The sequence below is a fragment of the Lissotriton vulgaris genome, chromosome 11 (assembly GCF_964263255.1).
Source record: "Lissotriton vulgaris chromosome 11, aLisVul1.2, whole genome shotgun sequence".
NCBI classification, from domain to species: Eukaryota; Metazoa; Chordata; class Amphibia; order Caudata; family Salamandridae; genus Lissotriton; species Lissotriton vulgaris.
In genome coordinates this window covers 997,806,816-997,830,122 of record NC_141699.1, presented here as the reverse complement: position 1 = coordinate 997,830,122, position 23,307 = coordinate 997,806,816, and the positions used below count along the sequence as shown (strand labels likewise).

The 23,307-nt window shown below is 41.6% G+C and overlaps 1 protein-coding gene across 1 annotated transcript in view; it reads right to left on the bottom strand.

Moving 5' to 3' along the window:
• ACAP2 (ArfGAP with coiled-coil, ankyrin repeat and PH domains 2) overlaps positions 1–23,307 on the bottom strand; it is a 320,820-nt gene that overhangs the window by 71,369 nt on the left and 226,144 nt on the right. The window contains exons 11-15 of the mRNA XM_086944277.1: positions 23,168–23,219; positions 15,818–15,918; positions 13,328–13,433; positions 6,645–6,853; positions 10–79 (exon numbers count right to left, since the gene is read on the bottom strand). Coding sequence (XP_086800403.1) covers positions 10–79; positions 6,645–6,853; positions 13,328–13,433; positions 15,818–15,918; positions 23,168–23,219 — 538 coding nt within the window. The remainder of the gene's footprint in view (positions 1–9; positions 80–6,644; positions 6,854–13,327; positions 13,434–15,817; positions 15,919–23,167; positions 23,220–23,307) is intronic.

Genomic DNA, 23,307 nt, shown 5'->3' with positions numbered 1-23,307 from the left:
TCACTGTACCTTTAGTAATTCAGGCTCCCATGTATCTAACGTTAATGACCTTACTTTTGAGAAGTGCACACCAAGACTCCTAAAGAAAAGGGAGAAAAAAGGTATAAAAGTATACAGCACGCATGTTTGAACATAATCAACAGTATACATATTTTCTCTAAATTGTAACTTTATAACTGGTAAAAGGGAATAAATTAATTGATGCACTCGTTGTTCCCCTTAGTTTCTGCTACATCTTATAAGTAGTCTTGTCAGGCGCCTTTATATATAATATGTTTAAATTCATTATATCCGTTTTAATAGCCTCAGTATAGTCAGAAGTGTAAGGAATCCGATGCAGTATAACTCCAACTTGTAGGGTAGAAAACAGTTTCCGCCTCAACGTCCATCAATGATGGCTCCTAGAAATAGGTTTGAACCTTGCCGGGAAGTTTGGAGTATAATTACAAAGAGTGTTTTGAATATTATGAGATGTTATCTTAGAGAAGCAGTGCAGTCACAGTGGCAATGTAATCCTCAGTCACTGTGATGCACTATTTATCAAAGGCAGAGAGCAGCCACTCAAGAAAAATGACAAAACCTACAAAAGATTGCCAACCTTAAGCCAAGCCTCATCCAACTAAAATGCAAATGGGGGTTGAGTTAACCCCATGTCAAGATATCAGCGCACTTCTTTTTCAAAACAAGTTAACTTCAACTGTAGGATAATCAAGAATGCATTTACAGATAATCAGTGCAGTGATAGGGTTACTATTTCAAATGAAGACGACACAAACTAATAATCTGGACAAATGACATGACTGCTTTTGACATGAATGGAAGATCATAAATACTTGAGTCTAATGGAAAATGAGAAAGACATAAGTTCCTTGCAACACTGGCTCTTATACTCCTAGTCCTACAGCCTGACTGCATGCCGAACGATGAAACTTATGTGCAGTACAGAGCCTGGTCATATGAAGAGCAGATGCAGGACACATACTCTTCTACAATGGTGAGGGCATTGTCTGGAATGGGTCATTGTCTGAAAGGGGCATGGTCGACTGACGCGAGTCGGAGGTGTGACTTGAACCAAAAAGGACATAGTCTATCACATTTTATGTGCTGTGAATGGATGGAAGCTATGGGATTTCTACCATCTGTTAAAGTTCCTTTTGTAAACGGTTTTCTTAACGTATACTCCTCTATCCGGTGGATATCCATCCAGGCAGGAAATAAGAGAAAGGGAGCATAGGTTGGCTAACAATGGATCAGGTAACCAGCCATAAATCTCACCGAAAGTAAAGCAAGACAACAATCAAAAATAATATGGCATTAAAATGAAAGAGCATTAAACGTGCAAATTATGTTACGTCGTTAAGTGTTTGCCCACAATTCCATCATTTGGCACATCATTTGCAATGTTATTAAATCTTGGGAGTTATTTCTCATCAAACAAAAGGACACCACTTTCATTTGTCTGAGGCTGGCAAAAATAAATAGAACACGTTCAACTTGTAGTCCTATTTTTTTCCATGAGCATTTTCTCTGAATTAATAAACAATTTTTTGTAACAATCTTTCAAACAAATAAATCTACACGAGAAGCAACATTTCGTTTTTTTTCTCTGAACAAAGCAAGTTATATGTATATTTGAGCGGAAGCAGCACTACTTTAAGGCGTCTGATGGAAGGTTCTCCCAAAGAAAGAACTGGTTAGGTCCAGGGCCTTGTAATCTGATGTTCTATTAGCTGGATGGTGTAAAGAAAGCATGCATGAAGGCATGAAACTCCCAGTTGCAACAGCCATTCTCATGGTTTTGCAGGAGTGTTCCAAATGGGACTGATTGCTGGACTGTTGATTATACTAATCAGCTTTTAGACCACTCTGTCACTTCATAAAATCAAATAGTATCATCAAGTAGTAAAGTACCGGAGGGAATGTATTCCAGGATACTAGGTGAATAGGGGATCCAATCCGCTCTACAGGCTGAATTTGGTATTATGTGAAGGCTTAGGTATTCTTACCCAAGACATTCTTCTGTCATATAGTCAACACTAGGGTGCTCCCCTCTAGTAAGCTCTTGCACATGGGCTCTTCCTTGATCCTTTTCCCCCTACAGCATAATTCACCAGCCCTTTGTCCTTTCTTTTTTGTCTCTGTGCTCCCTGCCTTCCCCAGGTACTTCTCAGGTTTGTGGCAAATGCAAGGGCACAGGCTGTAAGGGCTCGAATGGGCCAGGTCCTGGTTGCAGCTATTGGAGGAGCAGGAGGACCATAGAAGAGCCCTATGACCTGCTTATTTCATTACTCGCGGTGTACCACCTGTATGTGATTATTGGGACTATAACTGTTTGGTATCCTTATTTGATATCGTTACTGGAGCTGTATTCTCCTTCTCTTCTCGTTGTTTATCACCTGTATGTGTTTTTCTGTGATAATCAGTGCAGTGATGGCATTCTTATTTGTTATCGATACTGGAGTAGTATTCTACCTTTCATCATTATGCAAAGCGCTCCGATGTCCCTTGGGATCTGGTTCGCGCTATATAAAACTTTATAAAATAAAATAAGGTGTGAGAACTGCCTCAACATCCTTGGTGCCAGGTTGAAGGAATCTGTTCCCGAGACAGTTCTATGTGAAGCGATCAAACAGGAGGCTTTGCCATGCATTCCCCAGTTCTCTAAGCTTCGCTCTGAGGAACAGTCCCTCTGAGTCTTTTAAACTCTGATGAGGCATCTAAAGACACACTTTATATCGACAACGGCAGGGCGTATATTAGAATAACCTGACATGGTGGTCAGAAAAAGGCTAATGGCCTAAGTCTGCTGCTATGGAAATTCCTTGCTTAAAGGAGAAAAGCCCAAACTGGGAAGAAAACCCACCAGTGCTAATTCCTAGCTATGTGCGTATATGGCAGAGGAAAATCAACCATAGGTTCTCCTAAATATTTAGAACTTTGTTCAGAAATTTGAATATTTTCTGTTACTACCAAATTCTAAATGCAGCAAGTGAGGAGATCCCTTTGAAGGCTTAACAAGAAAAACGACTCCCAGCAAGACGACAATATGAGGATTCTGCTGCAAACATCCCTGAATACGTCTACACGGAACACAGCCTCGAGTCAAAAGACTGTCTTGAAAAGACAACCCGCCTTCTGGGATACTTGATAAATGAACAGAAAATTAAACTGCTTGACTGACCTGCTGTTCATTATGGAAACCCAGAAAAGGTGATGGGAGGCTGCTTCCAATAAGTCTAACTACTAGCAATCGGTAGGGGGTAGCACTTCAACCCACCGTTCAGTTATATTCCCGGGTTAGGCCCATGTAGCTAAGCAGCTTATTTCTTACACTGTCCTCACAAATAACATTTCCAGCAGTGACCTTTTGCACACATTTGCACGCATGACAAAGTGGATTAGTTTCTCTGAAACTAAAGTTGTTTTTACATCTAGCTTCGCACAACATTATCACAGCGAATGAATATCATGTACAAGGTCTTGATTCGCACTACATACAAATGTCACCATTATCTTCATCCACGGGGCAACAGAGCTATCTACATATCCATGAAGATACTAATCTATACGCACATCACAAGGCTGCTTTACATTATAAAAGATGAGAATCCCGATAGATTAGCAGAGGAGGCACTTCCGCTGACACCGAGGTCCTTGCATGCTATGAAATCACCACGGAGCGGTCTGACATCTTGTGAAGGGTGTCCAGTTCCTGACCAAGACATGGCCCTTCACTCTATCCCATCAGATATGGGGTTGGATCATCCCTTGGGGGAAATCTTGGCTCTACACCTACACACACTCCAGGTACACTTAGAGTAGGGTCTGCATAGTAGGAGTATACTGCCTGTTTATATGCTTACATTTATACATTGTTTAGCACCATGGTAGAGCACTATCTACAATTTACTCTTTAGGGGCTTGTAATCATGTTCATCTGGTCGGTCTCCAAATCATTGCAGCACACGTACTTCATGCAAAAATAACATTGGTTCAATAAATATTATTGAAACGCCCCACTGTGTATTCTCTGTATATTTCTCAGAGAATAAGTGAGCATGAGTGACTGAGCGAAAAGTTCTGTACTTTTTCTTTTTCCACGATCCCAGAGGGGACAGGGTTGTCATGTTCAGTGGTTGCCAGAAACCATTCGATCCCTGATAGGTTAGGGACGCTTACGGTCTAAAGGCCAACATTTCCTGTGGGGGTGTCCGGATTCAGTCTTAACACCAAGCCCCTAGTTTATATTTTCCAAACAATGCACAGATCATAGGGATGGTTAGGAACTACACAACAGTTCTTTTTATTACCAGGCCAAATCAATTTGGACCGAGCAATGTTCAAATTAGTCTTGACCCTGCTTCTCATGGAACGGTCTAGCTCGAACGGCCAAGCCAGGTCCTCCCACAACAGGTACACAAGCAACTAGGACCAGTTTCGCCCTATATATGGGCTCATCAGCTGGCTACAGATTGGTTCCAGTGACAGTGAGTAAGGGACCCACGTCTGGGCATACCCATGCTACTGAGGGCTGTACATAAAACACACAAATGTTGATGAGAGGTTGCTTGCAAAAAGTCTAATCACTGGCAATCGCTCGGGAAGCACTCCAACCCATCGTTCTTTTGCTCACCATGTCATTTCAGTTTGGACTCAGCCATATGCAAATCAGTCTAGACCCTGTTCCTCATGGGAACAGTCCAGCCCGAAATGCCAAGCCAGGTCCTCCCTGGACCCGAGTGAGTTCTAGTGGCTGAGATTAATTCAAGTAGTCCATATAGAGCATTATGGGAAGGCACATATTTCACACAGCTCAAAGTGGCAACTACACTTTTCACACGTTTTACGACTAAAATTAGAGGAATGATTTCCTGGTTTGCTTTTAATTGAAAAGGTGTTTTTGGTACTGGTGTTATTATTTTATAATAGTGGCTTGTCTGTTTTAATTGGATTTCTTTAAAAATGGAAAATGTTGCCTAATTTGGGCACAATTGCGTTGCAAAATGATTTTTAAAAAAAATTTATGTAACTAGATATATTTTTAAGTGTGTTCTGGTAACCAATACATGGCTGGAGATAGTCTCGAAAAACGAACATGGTAAACGAAGGGCCTAGCTACATTTATTTGTTTGATACTGAAAAATAAATGACGAAGTCAGCAACGGCATCCAGTTGTGTGGAAAGAGTCCCTGAAAAGCGGATTAAGGAATACATCTTCAGGAGTCTGAACAGTGCTTGTAGACAATGCAGCATGAAAGACTAAACATACCATCGATGAATCAATCAATAAGGTTTGGTAAAGCGCAACTACTCACCCGTGAGGGTATCAAGGAGCTGCAGAAGCCCAAATGTGTTCTCAGTAAGATAGGCGCATTGACACCACGAGCGCACCTACTGGGATGGAATTTTCTAGTATTGGTGCTGTAAAATTATTGCCATGTGTACTGATCTAGATGTACCGTTCATGCTCTTGGACCTTTATTTTGCTGTCCAATCTTTCCCTGATTAAGTTGGATCCTTCCTTCAGTATAGCGGACCTGATGCCATAGCTACATCGCCAATTTCATTGCTTAAATTTGTACATGCCCTATTTTGATATGCGGACTAATCTGAAGTGCACCACTAAACACAAGATTCTCTTTGGAGTGCCAAATAAATTAACTTAAGTGTAAGTTAGTGAATCAGTTTGCATGAGGTGTGAGGATAAATATACCATGAATACGCTGTCCTGTTTATCTGACATGGAGGGTCTGAAACATCAGCATTACCGTGCTCAATATCCCAGGAACTATTTTTTTAAGGCAACAGCCTTGGCCACTTGAATTATGCAGAAGTGGACGACTCCATTATGCAGCGAAGAAAAGCAAATTATTTACTAATTATGCAGCAGCTTTTTTCCGAAAAAGCAGTGGTTTGATAATTATTACATATCTCACTACAAGGTACCTTAGAATTCAAGGCATCGGACCTTAAAAGATGCAAGCTCTTTTTTCTAAAGTCTGAGAGCCATGATGGATTGGCTGCTGCTATGATACCACTAAAACATGGTCTATTATGTGACGATGATTTTGCGTTAAGAGTAAAACAAAAGGACAAGACTGTAGTCATTCTGCCCACCATGTTTGAATTTGTTTCCCGCTGTAACAAAACCTCCCCCTCAGTCTATCAAATGGGGATGTTTCCACTACTTGGCCAACATTGTAAACTCGGAAAATGGCTAATTACAGCTGATGGTCAACAGATAACTTCATTAATGATGCCTTGCCCTGAACCGTACTCTGTGTTCATCTAATTAACTAAAAATTGATCCTTTTCAGGTTGAACATGTTTAGTGTAAATCAGCAATTTTAAGCAGCAGATGATGGTGTATGTGGAGTAAGCTGTAAATTGATATCTATGTGGAAAATGTTGCAGATGAACAATTGTGCTTTTACACCGGTCCGGATGCTAGCTCAGTCTAGATACTGTATTCTATGACCATCCAGTTTTGATTACTTTACATCATTGTAACATAAAAACGCATACTTTAAAAAAAAATTCTTTGGTTAGAAGGTTTACATACAGGAGTGCCCTTTGGTTGTATACACATTCATCCAGAAGAAGGATTCAGAAGCCTAACGCTTAACGGTTAGGTGGCCACCTACCTGTGTATGCCAGAACACTCTATGCACAGGATGATTCCAAGGTTGATGCTGGCCCACCGGGGATCCGCCAGACCACAATCGCAGCAGATATTGTTTCCAGCGATACACTGAACCCGCTTTAATGCACTTTCACCTTTGACTAATTTCTCTTTCACCTCACTGCCAGAGTCGAGACTTCCTGTGGAAGGCGAGGAATTCTTGTCCAGCTTCTGAAGAAAGAGAAGGACAAATTCAGGAAAGAATTGAAATTGACAACTTTATTCAACAGGCCTGCTTTATTAGAAAAAGTAATGAGATAATGTATATGAACATAGTAAATACTACAAGAAATAAGAAATCATTAATGAATGCCTTATGCAACAAAACCCCTTCATGAAAGACTGATTGATTTGTCCTGGTTGCATCATTGCCTATATTACGATGTCCGCGACCCTTTTTATAAATACCTCTAAATGATTTCCTCTACATATTTTAAGATCTAACATACAATGATGACATGAAATAAAAGCTCAAAAAAATATATTTTTTTCTTTGCATGTTATATAAGGTTCTCACATTATATTTTGTGCCCTGATTTCAGACACAGCGTGGTCTTCCACATGTCAAGTTGAGGTTTCAGTCCGGTTATTCACTCAATGTCAATCATTCCACTAGTTGTTGTGTGGCCGAAGCAAAAACTGAACCTATCTGCTTCAATGCCATGGACTGTGAATCACACACAATATTAAAATTGAAGACTTTACAAAATAATCAGCATTGGACTCGAACATCAAGTAAATTCGCTACGGTACTACAAGACAAAGAAGTTCTGAACACAATTGTTGTTGGGCGTTCGATGATGAACATGGGCAAACCCACCATCTGTACAAAAGAGCACCCTCTTGGCAAAAATTGAAGGTCTTTGGCACAGGTGGTGATTTAAGGACTACTTTTTAATAGTGAAGTTTCCTACAATGGCGCACCAGTGGAAAGACGCCATTTTGCACTAAGATTCAAAATAAGACTGAAACAGTGACATGATTTAGGTTTGGTGAATATGAAATGGACAAGACCGATACCTACACGGAGTAATACTCATGAAGTAGAAGAAATAGGAACCTCCTTAATAGATCACTTCCTCTCCGGTAAACACAGAACTGAACAACAACACACCACTTAACAGAATGGCTGTCAAGCACCGATCTCAGAAAGCTGAAGTTCCTGTGCCAAAAGGAGCTCAATCGTAAGCAGTGAGTATACCCTGAGAAAACGGAGATGGCATATTGATTTTACAACTTGTTTAAGGGACTCTTTTGCTAGAGTGGGAGGTGACAGTGCTGAGGCAGGCTGACAGTGGAGAGTAAATGCACCAAAACAATTAAAGCAGTGGCGCAAGCGCAGATGACAGTATGCATAGAAAAATAGTTGCATTCTCTGCATCCCCACCTCCCTTTGGGAGCAACGCCTTAAGGAAAGGAATCAGATGACAGATGCAGTTTTTAAAAGAACTCATCAAAGGGGGCACATCAACATCCCAAGCAGAGCAAACTCCAAGGAGAAATCAGAAAATTGATAGTCATTCCAATTCTCTGGAAACTGCACAACTGCACATTAAAATTCAATCAAAGGTTTGCTGGTTTTCATACCCCAACTGGAAACCCACAACCAGCAGTGAATGCAGTAGAAGCAAACAAAAAAGAAGGAAAGAGGCATTGAACAAAAAAATTCACAAAGAGATATGGAGTACCGGACACTGGGGAAACACCAGCCATACAGAACCTGGTTTCAAAATCTTGAACACTTGTTAGACACAACATTCTAGGTGAAGGCCTTGTGGATAACCAAATATGATTATCTGTTTTTAGGGAGTTGCATGACAATGATTTTTGTCTTTTGGAATCTTGTTACAATCTCCAAGGTCTTGTGTAAAGCTCATTGTATCCTCCTGTGTAGCTGCTTTTATTTGGACAAATATCAGTGAGTGTAGGAAGGGGAGAAGATGTATTAGAGTGTTAGGGTAAATCAACAGGTTTAATTTGGCAACACAATTTCAGGTAGATATCCTATCTGACTGTAGATTCATCAGCACAGAATAACCCCATTGCAATTGGATCCAGATAATTTTTTCATAGTAGAGATGCTGAAGCTGCAGGATTCTAGGCATTTAAGCACCATCCCTTTCAGTGCACAGAGATGTTGAGTGTGAACAACTGATGGTTAAGTGTGATGGATAGCAACTGGGACCTCTTTAGATGTTAAAAAGAGGCCACTGTACAGAATGGGGAGGCAGTGGCGCAGTGAGGATTACGCCGTTAGACTTCGTAACCACCAGAAAGAACATTTCTGGAGTTAAGTAACTTGGGCTTCTGATGGTAAGGAATCTGCAGTTAGAAGGATCTTGAACTGCTGATTTCATTACCTTAGAATATAGACCATAGCTTTATCTCCCAAGGTGGAGGGTCTGTGGAGAGGACCGATACCAAAAAAGTCTTGAGGGGTCACACAGGCAAAATATCCTAACCACCAGTCTTTGCTTTTATGGTAGTAGCGTTTTGTGACAGAATGTATGCACTGATAGCCATGTTGGAGCCTAGCAGATGTCAAGGATAGGCACACCGCCTACCAATGTAATGTGGCAACCTTAGCCCTGGTGGAACGGACTCTCCAACTTTACAGGGGCTAATTATTGACCAGTACGTAGCCAATCGTAATGTCCACATTAAGAAAGTCCTCTTTTGCGCCGCCTTACCTTTCTTTGCTGATGAAAATCCCCCCACAAAGTTGGTCGACCACTCGATGGTCCTTGGAACAATCAATGTGAAAGCTTAAAGCTGTTAGGGTCCTACCGATGGAGCCTTTCTTGCACTGAAAACAAAATGTTCAGCTGGAAACTCCCTCATAACTCCTTGCTAGATGAGGCCTTCAAGGAGGAAATACGTGGGGACATCGAGGAATACATCACCATAAACACTGGCTCAGTTACATCTCAGGCTTCCTTGTGAGAAGCCTTCAAGGTGGTTATCAGTGGGAAATGTATAGCGCGCCAGGCTGGGGTACTGAAGGCAATCAGGGGTACGCTGGCCTCCCTCGAGGCCGACAAAGGAGCTAGAGTCACAATATTACACCACAAACGATCCAGCCCTCATAGCTTCACTATAAGAGCCACTCATGGAATTTGAGGAGGAAGCACACACAAGCTAGACAGTATGGCGAGGGAGACATGCCAGGTAGAACTCTTGCGAACATGCTCAGGACACCACATTCCGCTGCTTACGTCACTAAGGTCCTGGGAGTAGACCGTACTCTGATTAGAGGTTCGCAGGGCATTGTAGATTGCTTCACACAGTTTTACGCTAAGCTGTACACGGCCACGCACCGAACAGTGCCTGAGGACCTTCAGTCATTTTTGGAATCCCTAGAGTTTCTTTGGCTGGGGAGGGGGCACCGGGAGTACCTTGATGTACCATTCTCAACAGAAGATATAGTTCAAGTTAAATGCAGCTTACCACTAGATAAGGCCCCCGGCCCCGATTGACTAACCACCGCGTTCTACAAGGCCTACGCAACAGAACTGGCCCCACATTTGATAGCAGTTTATGTAGAGGCGCAGACCTCTGGCATCCTGCCTCCGTCAATGCGTGAAGTCATGATACTAATGCTGCTAAAGCCCGGGAAACCCAGCAATGAAGTAGACTCCGACCACTATCACTAATAAATGTAGATGTCAAAATATTTGGCAAGCTGCTTGCAAGTAAACTACAGCCATTACTCCCAACGATTGGCCAACCATATCAGTTGGGATTCATCTCGGGGAGATCAACCTCCCACAACCTCTGCACCTTTTTTACAGTATTACATTATTTACATCCACATCCACACTTTCAGGCGGTCACAATACTACTTGATGCCATAAAAGCGTTTGACACGCTGGAGTGGACATACCTATTTGCAATACTGGAGAGAATGGGTTCCAGCCCTCTGTTTCTGGGTCTCATACGACTCTCTATATGGAGCCGTCTGCAAGGATCCGTATCAATGGCATGATCTTGCAGCCTTTCCTGATCACGCGAGGAACGAGGCAGGGCTGTCCCCTCTCTCCTCTCCTATTCGCCATTGCGATGGAACCACCAGGGGCATCATGACAGCATCATGCTGACAAGGTGCTGAGGTTTAGCACGAGAGGTCTCCTGGTCTTGCTATATGCAGACGATACTACCCTTTACATTACTGATCCAGCCGTGAACACTGCTCCCATTCTAAGAGAACTGTTACTGGACTATCCGGCATATCTATAAATTGGGCCAAGTCCACTCTCTTCCAACTCATGGACAACACAGCTCCATTCCCTGTTGAGTACCCCCTCCAGTGGGCAGATGGCCCAGTGAAATATCTGGGGATCTGGCTTAGTAGGGATGAGCAGAAGATCTGGAACATGAACTTTGGGCGGACCATTACATGGTTGGAGGGAAGAGTGTGCGCCTGGGCTAAATTACCTCTGTCCCTGGCTTGGAGGATTGCGATTGCGAAGATGGTAATATTGCTCAAATTCCTGTATTTATTTGTAAATATCCCGGTCCCCCTCACACAAGCATATTCAAAACAATTTGTGCTTAATTAATATCCATGATGTGGGTGGGACAACCAGCGCGGATATCGTGGGAACTCTTGACACTGCCATTGACTCAGGGAGGGCTGGGTGACCAGACATGCCGTTATATGCCTACTGTGCACAGGCCTAATTCTTACACTACTGGGCGAATCCCACCCCGTTCCAGCCGCACACGGCGGTCGAGCTAGATGTGGCGGTGCAGGTTCCTCTGCAGGTTGCTATCTATCAACCCTTTAGGCGGCCGCGTGATGGTATAGCTACGGTCGAGACCTTGCGCCGGGCGTGGGACAGACTACGTGACAGAGCCCAGCTAAAGATCTTATATGCCCCTACCGTCCCTCTAGTACACAATCCCATGATCCCCGCAATAGAGGAGGGAGCAAGTGGGTCAGTAGCCAGGACTCTGGGTTTACGCACATTTGCAGATCTATTTCCCGAGGACGAATTCAGACCCCAGCCAACAACACCAGAGGGGGAGGTCGGGACCTTCGCAGAACTCTTTCTATATTAAAAACTTCGGGCAACATGCAAGCAGATACACGCCACTTTCCCTGGCCCTCCACCAACTCTATCGGCACTCGAAAATATAATTTAGACAGCCTCAATTCCCAAGCTCATAACGAGCTTATATAGCAATCTGCAGAACGTGGTCCCCTCAACTCAGAGCTGCACATTCAGGTAACGGAGGAGAACCAATGGGTCTTCTGCTGCAATCAGCTCACAGCGCTGTCCCCCAATTACAAATTGAGATTCATTCATTTTAAATACATACATCGCTTTTACAGAACCCTAGTTCAGTTTCACCGCATGGGAATTAGAGCAGACAACTGCTGCTGGAGATGCAGCTACACTCCAGCTACCTTCATACACATGGCATGGAGCTGCCCCTCGGCCACCTACTGGACCGACATCTTCAGTACAATACATGACATAATAGGCACATCACCGGACCCTGAGACGCTTACTGGGATACGTAAAAGACACAGCTGCAGAAACGCGAAAACTTCATGCCATGTTGTTACTGCTAGCTAAGCGCAGGGTAGCTATGTTCTGGGGGAAGAAGGGAGCGCCCACAGTAGCTGCTTGGGTACACGAAGTCACATTCTGCCATACACAACTGACAACCTTTTGGGAACTAATGCCGAGCGCTTCTAGACCAAAGGACATTTTGGCTCAGTTTCTCGATTGGGCTCGCTCGCTACAAGCTGAGAGAGACGATTCCCTGGGACAGGCCAACACCACTGGCCCACAGTAAAGGAACGAGAGGCTAGCGGTCGGCTGCAACAGGAAAATGAAAGGGAATATGTAAACTATTCGGGTGCTAGCTGTACACTGTAAGATGATCGGACTGGTGCTCCCCCCCCATACTGGAGATGTTCCAGCCCACTGGTCAGGCTGGGATCTGCTCTGAATTAACATCCTGTAACACCTTAGATAATATGCTAAACTCTTGATTGTAATGTAGATCTGTGGTATTGCTATCTATCTCTGAAACACACGCAACACTGATTGCTTCTCTGGCTGAGTTGTTGTAACTGTTGGTTGTTTTGAAATGCCAATAAATAAAAGAAAAAGAAAGAAGAAAAAAAGAAAATGTCTTAAGTTCACTCATGCGACAAGCTGACGTAATTGGCATTGGCTCTACTGGCATAGTCAGGGGAAATGTTAAGAACAAGTTAGGGTCCCACAGGAAAGCTGTGTCAAACCTTTAATAAGTCTCATCACAACAGGTTCTTTGAAAAAGGACAGTATGTCAGGCAAACGTAGAAAGGCTAAGAGGCCGACAAATAACCTTTGGTACTGCTTCCTACAAGGCCTTGCTGCGCTAAAGACAACAAAACAACAAAAGGACGTCAATTTTGCTTTGCTTGTAAGGGGTCTGTGTTGTGAACACAATACCAAGTTTAATATTTGTCCCACTGCCTAGAAAAAAAAGTGTCTTCGTAACCATCTTGATCTTCAGGCAAACAACCATCTTACCATACGCTTGGTGGCTCACATATATTCTGTTCAAACCACACAACTGAAATCTCCCATGACAACCTAAGTGAACCTTTTTTCTTTATCTGTTTTTATGAAACAATCTCTTACTTACCTCCGTCTCATCACTCTTTTCTCTATATGCTGTAGCAATACTAGTTTGGACTGCTTTAATCCATGCCTGCCGCAGCTTTTCTGAGTCAGCCTGTAGCATACAGCTTCTACATGAAAGACAGAACACAGTTTTATTAAACGACAACTAGATTCAATGTGTATAGCCAGTGGTGCTGAACAATTTTCAGAGGAGGTCAAAGTCACTGAGGGGTCAGGTCTCCAAATTTACTAAAAGTTGGAACAATTCTAGAGTGATTTAAATGGTCAAGTCTAGCAAATGAGAAAAATATATTTAGGCCAGAATGTGTGCTTTGCAGAGTCTCTGAAAGGGAGCTGTGCCCATAGTAGCACTGTGCAGGGTACTGTGCCAAGGAAAATGGTCCTATGAAAATTCTGAAATTATAAACTACACAGTTTGCTGAGCAAAATATCGTGGCCTCATAATTTTGTGCCCTAAACATAAAAGGTTTTGTTGAAATACAGCTTTACGTCTTTACTTGCAACTTAACTCTCAACAAGCATACTTGCTACATGGAAGTACTTATCGTAATACTGAAGCTGGCGTATTCTAGGAGGATGTGAAAGAACTATTGCTTTAGGCTAGACAAGTGAAAACAGACTACATGAACGATAAAAAAGAATTGATTTGTCAAAATCCCAAATTAACAGGGCAGACATCGGCACTAGTGAACTTATTACTGTAGTCAAGAAACACTTTTTCTTCTACCACCACTATCTATCTTACCCCCCCCCCCCCTTCTGAGAAAAAAACACAGACCTCAATCGATTTCCTAATAGAAAACGTCTATGAATCATGAATTTATTTAATGAAGCACATATTACAAATTCAACTGTCACATGGCATCTAACTGACATTATACTCCCATGCAATCAGTAGAAAAGCGAGCGAGTGACATGAAGGTTAGAAGCTGACCCTTTCGAAGTGAATGCAATCCACACAGCTACCCACCTAGAAAACTAAAATCAAAGGACATTCCAGCTTCCAATCTCATTATATCCAAACATATCACCAAGACCATTAAAAAAAGATATCTACATCAATGACTCTCCCAGGAACCTTTATCTTAAAAGACTCCTTGGCCGGCTGACTTTTTGCAGTTGCTTTAAGCTAGGTCAAGTGCTGCTCTTATTAAAACTATACACTGGATGCAAATATCCTTGATAAATATATTTTAATTACTAAGTTCCTCAGTATAGGAAAGAGAATGGAAATGAAAAACCTGCAACATTGCAGAGGTTTTCACAGCAGAATTCTGTTTAGGCCAGTGCAATACAACATATGGTTGGATTGGTTGAAACACAAAGTGAGTCTGTTTATCACTGTCAGTCCTTTTTAAAGGTATTTTAAGCTAGAAAACATCTTACTTGTGTGAAGGGAAAAGGAGTTTACCATTTGAATAGGTTCACTTTCATACCATATCACACATGATCAGAGTGTACCAAAATCCTGCTTCATTTTGCTACACCATGTACTTGTGACATGCCTCATTCACTCTTTGATACTACAAGGGATATACCTGAATGTTGAAAGAGAATGTTAAAGTTTAGCGAAAAGAGTACTGACGTTACAAACCAAAGTGGCAAAATTCATTATTAAAGTCTGGACCACAAACTGCCAATACTAAAGAAGCCTCCTCTCGCTAATGAATGCAGCACAGATCCAGGTCATAGCACCCTGCTTTATCCACTAAGTGGCATGGAACAATGGGCCAGCCATATTTCAAGCAGGCACGAGCTAGAGACAGACTACCTATGTCTTACATTGTGACGCAACTCACCCCCAAACTGAAGCACAGCAAGCAAACCACATTTCCTATGGAACGGACTTGCACGACGGGGCTCACGCTGTGGAATTTGATCCAAGAATAAGGAATCCAAATAAGTGAAACCCAAACTCTTTAAATCCACTATACCTTAATCACTTTCTGTTAGAACCCAAACAACTGAACGGATCTATTGAGCCCTCCGCCACAAACGCTTTGATGACATCTAATGTCGCAATGCAGCCCACATAACAAATAAATAAGGTTCCTTGCCATCCCATTACTATTGCAAACCTTGAAGGCCTTCATATTGAGGCCTGATGAACTAGTGCACCCGCTATTACAATTACCGGGGTATCATTAATTATGGGGTGTGAAATTAACCCAGTTTTACAAGTAATCCCATTAAGGACCCTCTATGCAAACGGAAACATGCAGAATTCTGTTTAGCCACACTGATTTCTGCATGTCATGCTAGAAATTTGCATTGGGCCAAATTCTTCCAGGTTTAACCAAAAGGAATTGGTGCTGAACCCCAACATGATAAAATGCAGGCAAGATTACAGCATGCCTTGTAATACCCACATGGAAGAAACTCATGATTCCTCACACATCGGTGCTGACAGACCTCTTGGAGTATGGACCTAAATGTTTACCTTCTAGTCACAAATGACCGAAAAGATAATCAATTAAAACAAGTCACTTACTTTGTTGGGGAGACTACTTCAAAGCAGAAACGCCTTTCTATGTCTTCACAGTGTTTGACTGTGCAGAGCCGTAAATCTTCGACAACCACTGTGGGGTTATCCTACAAAAAAAAAAAGAACATGAAAATCAACAAATCAATAACACAGAATGCAACAAACCTCATATCACTCGCTCATTAAAATCTAGGTTAAAGGAAGGTGCACAAAATGCTAATATCATGAATAAACAAGTAAATGTATATGTTAGAAACACGATAAAACACGCCATAATAAGTTTATTTTTAAAATGTCCTAGTTTCCTTAAGTGGAAAATCTCATTTTGCTTGGCGGGAGTATCCCTGTAGAATCACCAGGGCACTTTCATCTGGATAAAAATTATTATATTCAATTCATGAGTGCATTAATTCACTCACACCCATATGAAGACACTTATCGAATATAGGAGATGGCTGTCACTAACTACAATCTTACCTTCAATGAAACAACTAGGTCTAGACAGAGGACAGAAGGCACTGCTATGTATGATGAATCAGCATCTCTTGGTCATTAAAATTGGGAATTATGGATACAGCCAAGTTTACTTAGTTGCAGAACCTAGCACCAGATATCGCATGCTGCTGTGAAGTTTGATGGAAAAATACAGAGATCTGTCATATGCTCCACTGTTGTGCCTGTTGGACATGCTCTCCTTTAATTCCTCTAATTCAATGTGTTTTGTAGACTTTGTGAAAAATGTATGGACATGTTTAGTGTGCGCTAACTTCGATGGGCCAATAACACTCTAAATCATGTCTAATTTTCTGCTCAGAGAGGCTACCTTTGTCACACTGCTAAGCTGCCTGACAATGGTCATCATATAGTCATAAAAGATAAATTGAAATTGAAATACAGAATACTCAGTAATGATTGATAGGTCCATAGTCATTTTTAGTTTATAGGAAGAGATGGCTGCCCTTACATTAATAAAAGTCCATCATGTACATGTGTACATGTAAGACACAATATTTCAAACTACTGTTCTAACCTTCTGAAACAGGCTTCAAAAGCTATGTGAATATAGTGGTAATATTGGTCAATGCTTCAAGGGTTATGCACACATTATACACCATGATCTTAGAAGCCTTGGCTCGAACGTTAATGTCAATTTAATCTCAATAGATCTTCATTTCCAAACAGTTTTAATGCGATAGTTCACCAAGCATGGACTGGCAAATTCTAGCTGCTATGCTGGATGAGCCTTCTGCATACCATTAGCCATTTCCTTTAACCACATCAATGCTTAGGAGATTCATCGTCAATGCTGAATTTTTGAAAATCCCATTGTTCATGACGAGCTCAGCTCGTCATGAGTGTATGGAGGTGTACATCATGACGAGCTGAGCAGGTCATGAGCGTCCAAGGGGTTAATAGTAGAGACACACTTTTATCATCATAGCTTTAGAAAACTCTACCACCCCACCCACTTGAAGGATAAGAGTTGTAGACCACATGATACTTGCTTGGATAAATTAGGTATCGGATCAGAAGTCAAATTTTCTAAGATTGCCTTGGACTCCTGTACACACTCCCAACAGTCAGTCCTGCTTTCTGTTAAATTTAGTTTTAGACGCCCTTCGAGATTAGCTAATCTCAGTCAGCCAAAGGTTCAACCATCAATAATAGGAACATATGTTTTCGCAAATGCATACTTTATTTTTTGGGTTGCTTTTATCCTGAGTTGGCAACTAGAATATTTCCAGATACTATGCAAGAGTTGGGTCTCCAGTCTGATCCCACTCAGATGTAGATTCATTAGGTAAATGTACTCTTTTACTGTTTTCTTAGAGGTACATATGAAACTACAGGGCTGATTTCATTATTGTGTAGGAACCATGGAAAATGGTTGCTACTAGTTACTGGGAAGCCTTGTTCAACTGGTATGGCCAACTTTTGAACGCAATGAGCATCTGTGTATAAATCTAAGGAGCTGTGAATTGACCAGACCGAGAAGAGGCACTTAAAGTGGAGAGACTCAAAGAACATGCTAGAATGAATTAATTAGAACTTCCCACCTGAGTAGTTGGATTTCACGGAGTAAATGGGTATATAACACTATTTTCATTTTAATAGCAAAACCTATGAAATGACTAACAGGCAATTTGCAAACTGTTGTTAGAACATTATGCAGAAGAAATCATGTTAGAGTTTAACCACATCAGTGCTAAGGAAATTCGTCCATGGTGCTGTACTTTTTAAAATCCCATTGTTCATGACAAGCTCAGCTCATCATTAGCACACGACCAGTGTACTGCATGACGAGCTGAGCTCGTCATGAGCAGCGAAGGGGTTAAGATACAAACCATTAAGATCATGGGTGGGACTTTACCAATAGGATTGTAATGAAACCTGAAAACAGGCAGTGTGCATTATATGAAACAAGTTACTTACATGTAACTCTAGTTCTCCAGTGTTGGTATCTTTCATATATTCATGTGCTTGAATCGCTCCCTGTTGTCAGGCTGGGAATACTCAGCAATATTAAAATAGTGGTAAACAGAGTTAAAATGGCCTCAAGTCTCAGCAACAGTATTTGCTTGGTAGCAAATCAAACTCATTTGAAGCAACTGGACTTCAGCCAATGAGGTGGAAGTGCTAGCTTTCCAACTCCTCTAGGGGTCACTATAGCTCAGATTTCAGCCTTGGTGTGGCAGAAGGCGACGCAGGGTTATATTCAATGCATGGTTGGCCTAATTGTGAGGTGGTTGAGGAAAACAAATATTTGGTCAGAAGAACAAATGTCTTTTGTTTTGTCTATGTGAAACAATGTATCTGCATGCATAAAGTGAGTGCTTTTCGTCTGATGTTGTGGGATTTAGGAAGAGGGAGCACAGAATGATGGGAAAGTTCAGGTGAAAATCAGAGGGAACTTTGAGTACAAACTTCAATTAGTCCATAGGATGAATTTGTCCTCATTAAAACGGAAATAGGGTTATTTTACAGTGAATGTGTGAATTCTCTGTGTTCTTCGTGCGGATGTAACTGCTAAACGCATTGCTATCTTCCAGGAAAAGAGTTTTATATGTGCTTTATGGATGGTTCGAATGGAGGCAACATGAGCTTGCTGAGCACAATATTAAGTTCCCATGGTACTAGTGGTTCCATACTGGAGGGAAAACTCTGACACTTCCTTTCAAAAATTGCTTTATGATTCTTAGAATGGTGTCAATCATCTGTTGCATTGCAATCAAAATGCAAACAGCACCTGGGACATTTCAGGTTGGTCATAGCCATGACAAGCCTGTAATGTGGAAATGTCCTCAACAGTATTTGGCTAGTCATCATAGTCTCAATAAGGTTACTGTTGATCCATTGCATCTCCTTTAAAAGATGGTACATAGCGAACATCCAACTGCATAGGGCTAAAGGCAGTCTGTAAAGTACCTCGTTCACTGCATTCCCTCTACAATTCAGAGTCTTGAATTTGCATTGGAAAGTGTGCTGGCACTTCAATACCTAAAAATTGGCTGATGTGGAAAGAAACTGTTGTCAACGCTATGGTCATCAATAGGGGTCGATGTTGGCATTGACTGGGTCGACATAAGGAACAAGGACATTCTTGGTGTTGTCGACAGTGGGCTGGTAAACGCAGTGTCAACGATGGTGACACTGAAGCTATTGTTGACAATGGCGGCTTTTTCAAATTCAATAACGATGAAGACACCTGTAGAGGCTTGAAGTCAGTCAGAGGGTCCAGAAAGCTTACTTATTCACATACAAGTCAAAGGGATTTGGAGCACCCTGCTGACACGTCACAGCTGAATTACCTCATGCATCATGGTAGATGTGGTTCAATGTTGCCTGCTTCACACACAGTTCTCACAGTTTGTTGGCCAGCGCCAGTACCAGTATTCTTTTCAAGTGTATCCCCAGACACGTGTTTCTAGATTCCTCTTTCATCAGTGGGGAAAAATGTTCGTAGGTCGCTGGACGTGCTGCCGCAGTTTCCTCAGGGTTAGTCCCACTCTCAGCCTGCAGGTGCTCACAGAGCTCGTCAGCTCACGGCCCACGGGAGCCATCTTAAACAGTCAAAGGGATTTTGAGCACCCTAATTCACTTCCCACCCACAGGACTTCAGGCAACACATTTCCATTGTCTGGGAAGTCTCTCCTTCACCTCAAGATAAGCCAGGCTAAATAAGTGGCACTCAAATGGATTCCCCTTTAATAATGTGAGCCAAACGTTAAAGGTGAACATCAGAAGACATCTGCTCCAGCATTTGCAAAATCTACATTTCAAAGTTTGCATTATTTACCATTTATATTTTCTCACGTTGCTATGATCACAAGGATACTGCTTCCTCAAGCATTGCCTAAATATCTTCATATTCCCTAATACATGTATCCAATCATCACTTTACACTTCCAACCCCTGAACTGATCAGCTGTTCTTGCTGAAGCAGTAGTCCAGTGGCAGCTGAGGAGTGCGCATATTGTTCATCTGAATCTAGTGCCCGTGAAAAGTATCTAATAGACCACTGTAACACATGGAAATTGTTGCTTCTTTCTACAGTGTTGCATCCTCAGATTGCATGCTGTTTGACCCCTGCACAAAAACTGACCTCGACTTACCACTTCTGGCTGTCACCTCTACGTAGAATCTCTATTAATGAATTTCTGTAAATTGCCCACACCTGGATTCAAAGATCATAACCTCCTGTGTAATACCCTTGCACATCTACTAGCTCATTTATTAATTCCACCAGCCATCCACATGAACTCACAAACGTCCTACTAAGGATTACACATACATCATGGTAATTTAACATACCACAAAGAAACTTAAGTAAACACATGGAATGGTTTACCTGAGAGCACAAGATTAATTCCTATAACCAATAAACAATGAACCACTAACATTGTGTCCCCAGAGCAGCATGCTGCCCAGTGTAAAGCGCTTCAATGCCTCGACAGCGGTTCAGAGCACTATAAAATGCGATTACTATTGACAAAAAACTCACTTCTCCTTTCCATCCCATTGCATAGGATTTATTGCCCAAACGTCATCTAGATAACTTACCAGGATCCAAGCTCACTTTTAGATTCAAGTCACATTATTTCTTCTGCTCTACGCCCCCTTTCTCCAATATCCCACAGCTAATTTAATCCCCTTGAGAAGTACTGGATCCAGATTGGCACCCAGGTTGAATGCAAGAAGCACTTACCCATTGGGTGGGATGGACACTGGGGTCTCAAATATCTCCCCTTTCTGAACGTGGGTTGATTTATCTTAATATGTCTTTTTGAGTCAACACAGCAATGGCACTAAAACTGCTTTTAAGATAACATTTTCGCTGCTTCTCTAGTGTTAGTTCTTTACTGCCACTATTCCCATGTTTATAATCAGAGTTGCTATTTATGAGACTGGGCACCATTGTTATGGAATGCCTGATTATTTGAAATGTGTAGCATTTGTGTTAAGCTTTTCAATTAACCCCTTCACTGCGGCGGCTATTCCGCCGCAGTGCTAAGGGGGCGGGGCGGCCGCGAGGCGGCCGCATGCTGGTGACGGAACCGCTCCGTCACCAGCGTCGGTTGACCTCTGCTTGTGACGGAGCGGTTCCGTCATGGCCCGCCCCGCTCAATAGAACGTCAGCGCAGGCGCGAAATTCGCGCCGCGCAGGCGCACCGATCGGGCCATGACGGAACCGCTCCGCCATCAGCACAGCTCACCCGTAGCTGATGACGGACCGGTTCCGTCATCAGCAGGCAACGGGTTAACACGAGGTTAAAAGAAAACAAACAAAGTAAACATAGGGGAATTGTAAAAAATGTTATAAGTTACTTGTTCAAATGTCAAGTTTAACAAGAATTACAATGTAAAAGTAGGGCGTGTGGACAGCAATGTAAACATAATGTTAAAATGACATAACTTAAATGCTGCTGATCTAAAAGAGATGCATCATACCAAACACACATCTTGGCTATTCTGGTGTATTTATTTACATCAATTTCTGGAATGTCTTCCTGCACTTTTGTGAGACATTAATTACTTTACAATCAGGATAATACTACTAAGAATCACACAGGAAGGACATGCCTATGATAACTGAACATTTTTGAAGAATGCAAGCCTTTGAGAGACGTCAGTTACAACATTCTGAGATTTTCCTCAGAATTAATAATTGAATCATTCTATTTGAATGTTATTCGATCAGAATGTCTATATGCACTGCTAATGGTTTGATTCTAGGATAAGGTCCATTCATAAAGTATTACAAACGTTAGAGAGTGGAGCTGTAAGGTAAAGTATACTTTCCACTCCACATTACCACATTTAACTGGGTGCATGTATGGTCATGAAGTAATCAAAGATTCCCCCAACAATAATTGCCTGAAATACTGAGGGATAAATACATTTTCAAATTAAAAAAATCTGACTTATTCTGACATCAATTGTTTGCAGAGCGAATTCAAATATATAAACCTTTTCTTTTTGCATCTTTGAATTTACAATTCATATATTTTGTAATTTGCCTGCTTTTTCATTATATTAACATTTCTAGTTTTGTTATTTCTTTCAATTTTCTAGTCTTTTAAATAATTTATGTGGGTGCCATTTAAAAAAATTGTTCCGCTTATTCATTATTTTCCATAGGGACTGCTAATGAAAACATGAATGCTCAAGTTGTTGAATTTCAATAGTTGACGGTCTAATTTGGTGATAACTTTGGATCTCTTTAACTGTTGTATTATTTGACGTGGGTGAATCAGTCGATTCATACTTGTGTCCACTTATCTAAATTTGTTTTCAGCACCTTTGTTCAATGGTGTTCAAGGATGGGTTGCACTCACTAAGCAAGCTTAGCGTCTTCATGAAAGTAGTAAGTGATCAGGATGGGAAGGAGTAGCACACAGACAAATACACATTATACAAACATAGAAGGATGAGGCCACTAACAATTAAGGGTTCTGAGAGGTTTGGACAATGTGGGATTCACACACTAATGTTTTACTTGTAAACCCACTTTTTGCAGTAAGTATGCTTATTGTTGATGGCATACAATCAAAGTTCTTTATTAGTTTGCTGACCATGATGTAACAAAAATGTGATGCTTGGGAACAGGGAAGTCGATCACATGCCAAAGGTATCACAGATTCCTAGACAGACAGAGTGGCAATTCTTCCTGCCATTACACAACATGTTCCTTTGGCCATCAAAGATGGAAAAATCAAAGGAGAGCGAGGAGGTCCCAAGGAAGACGATACAGGATGAAAATAAAATAGAGAGGGCAAAATAACAATAAGGAAAACAAAAATAAATGAAGCACCATTTTGTGGAACAAAGTCCTCTATAGCCATCTTAAATCGTTACCTTCATTTTTTTCTGATATACCAGTTGGTTGTTTTGTATTGAGAACCAGCGCCTGTATGAAGTAAGGTATAAATACATTATAAAAAAGCTGCCTGGGATTACCACACACATGTTGATAACATAACAGAAGTATTTAGCAA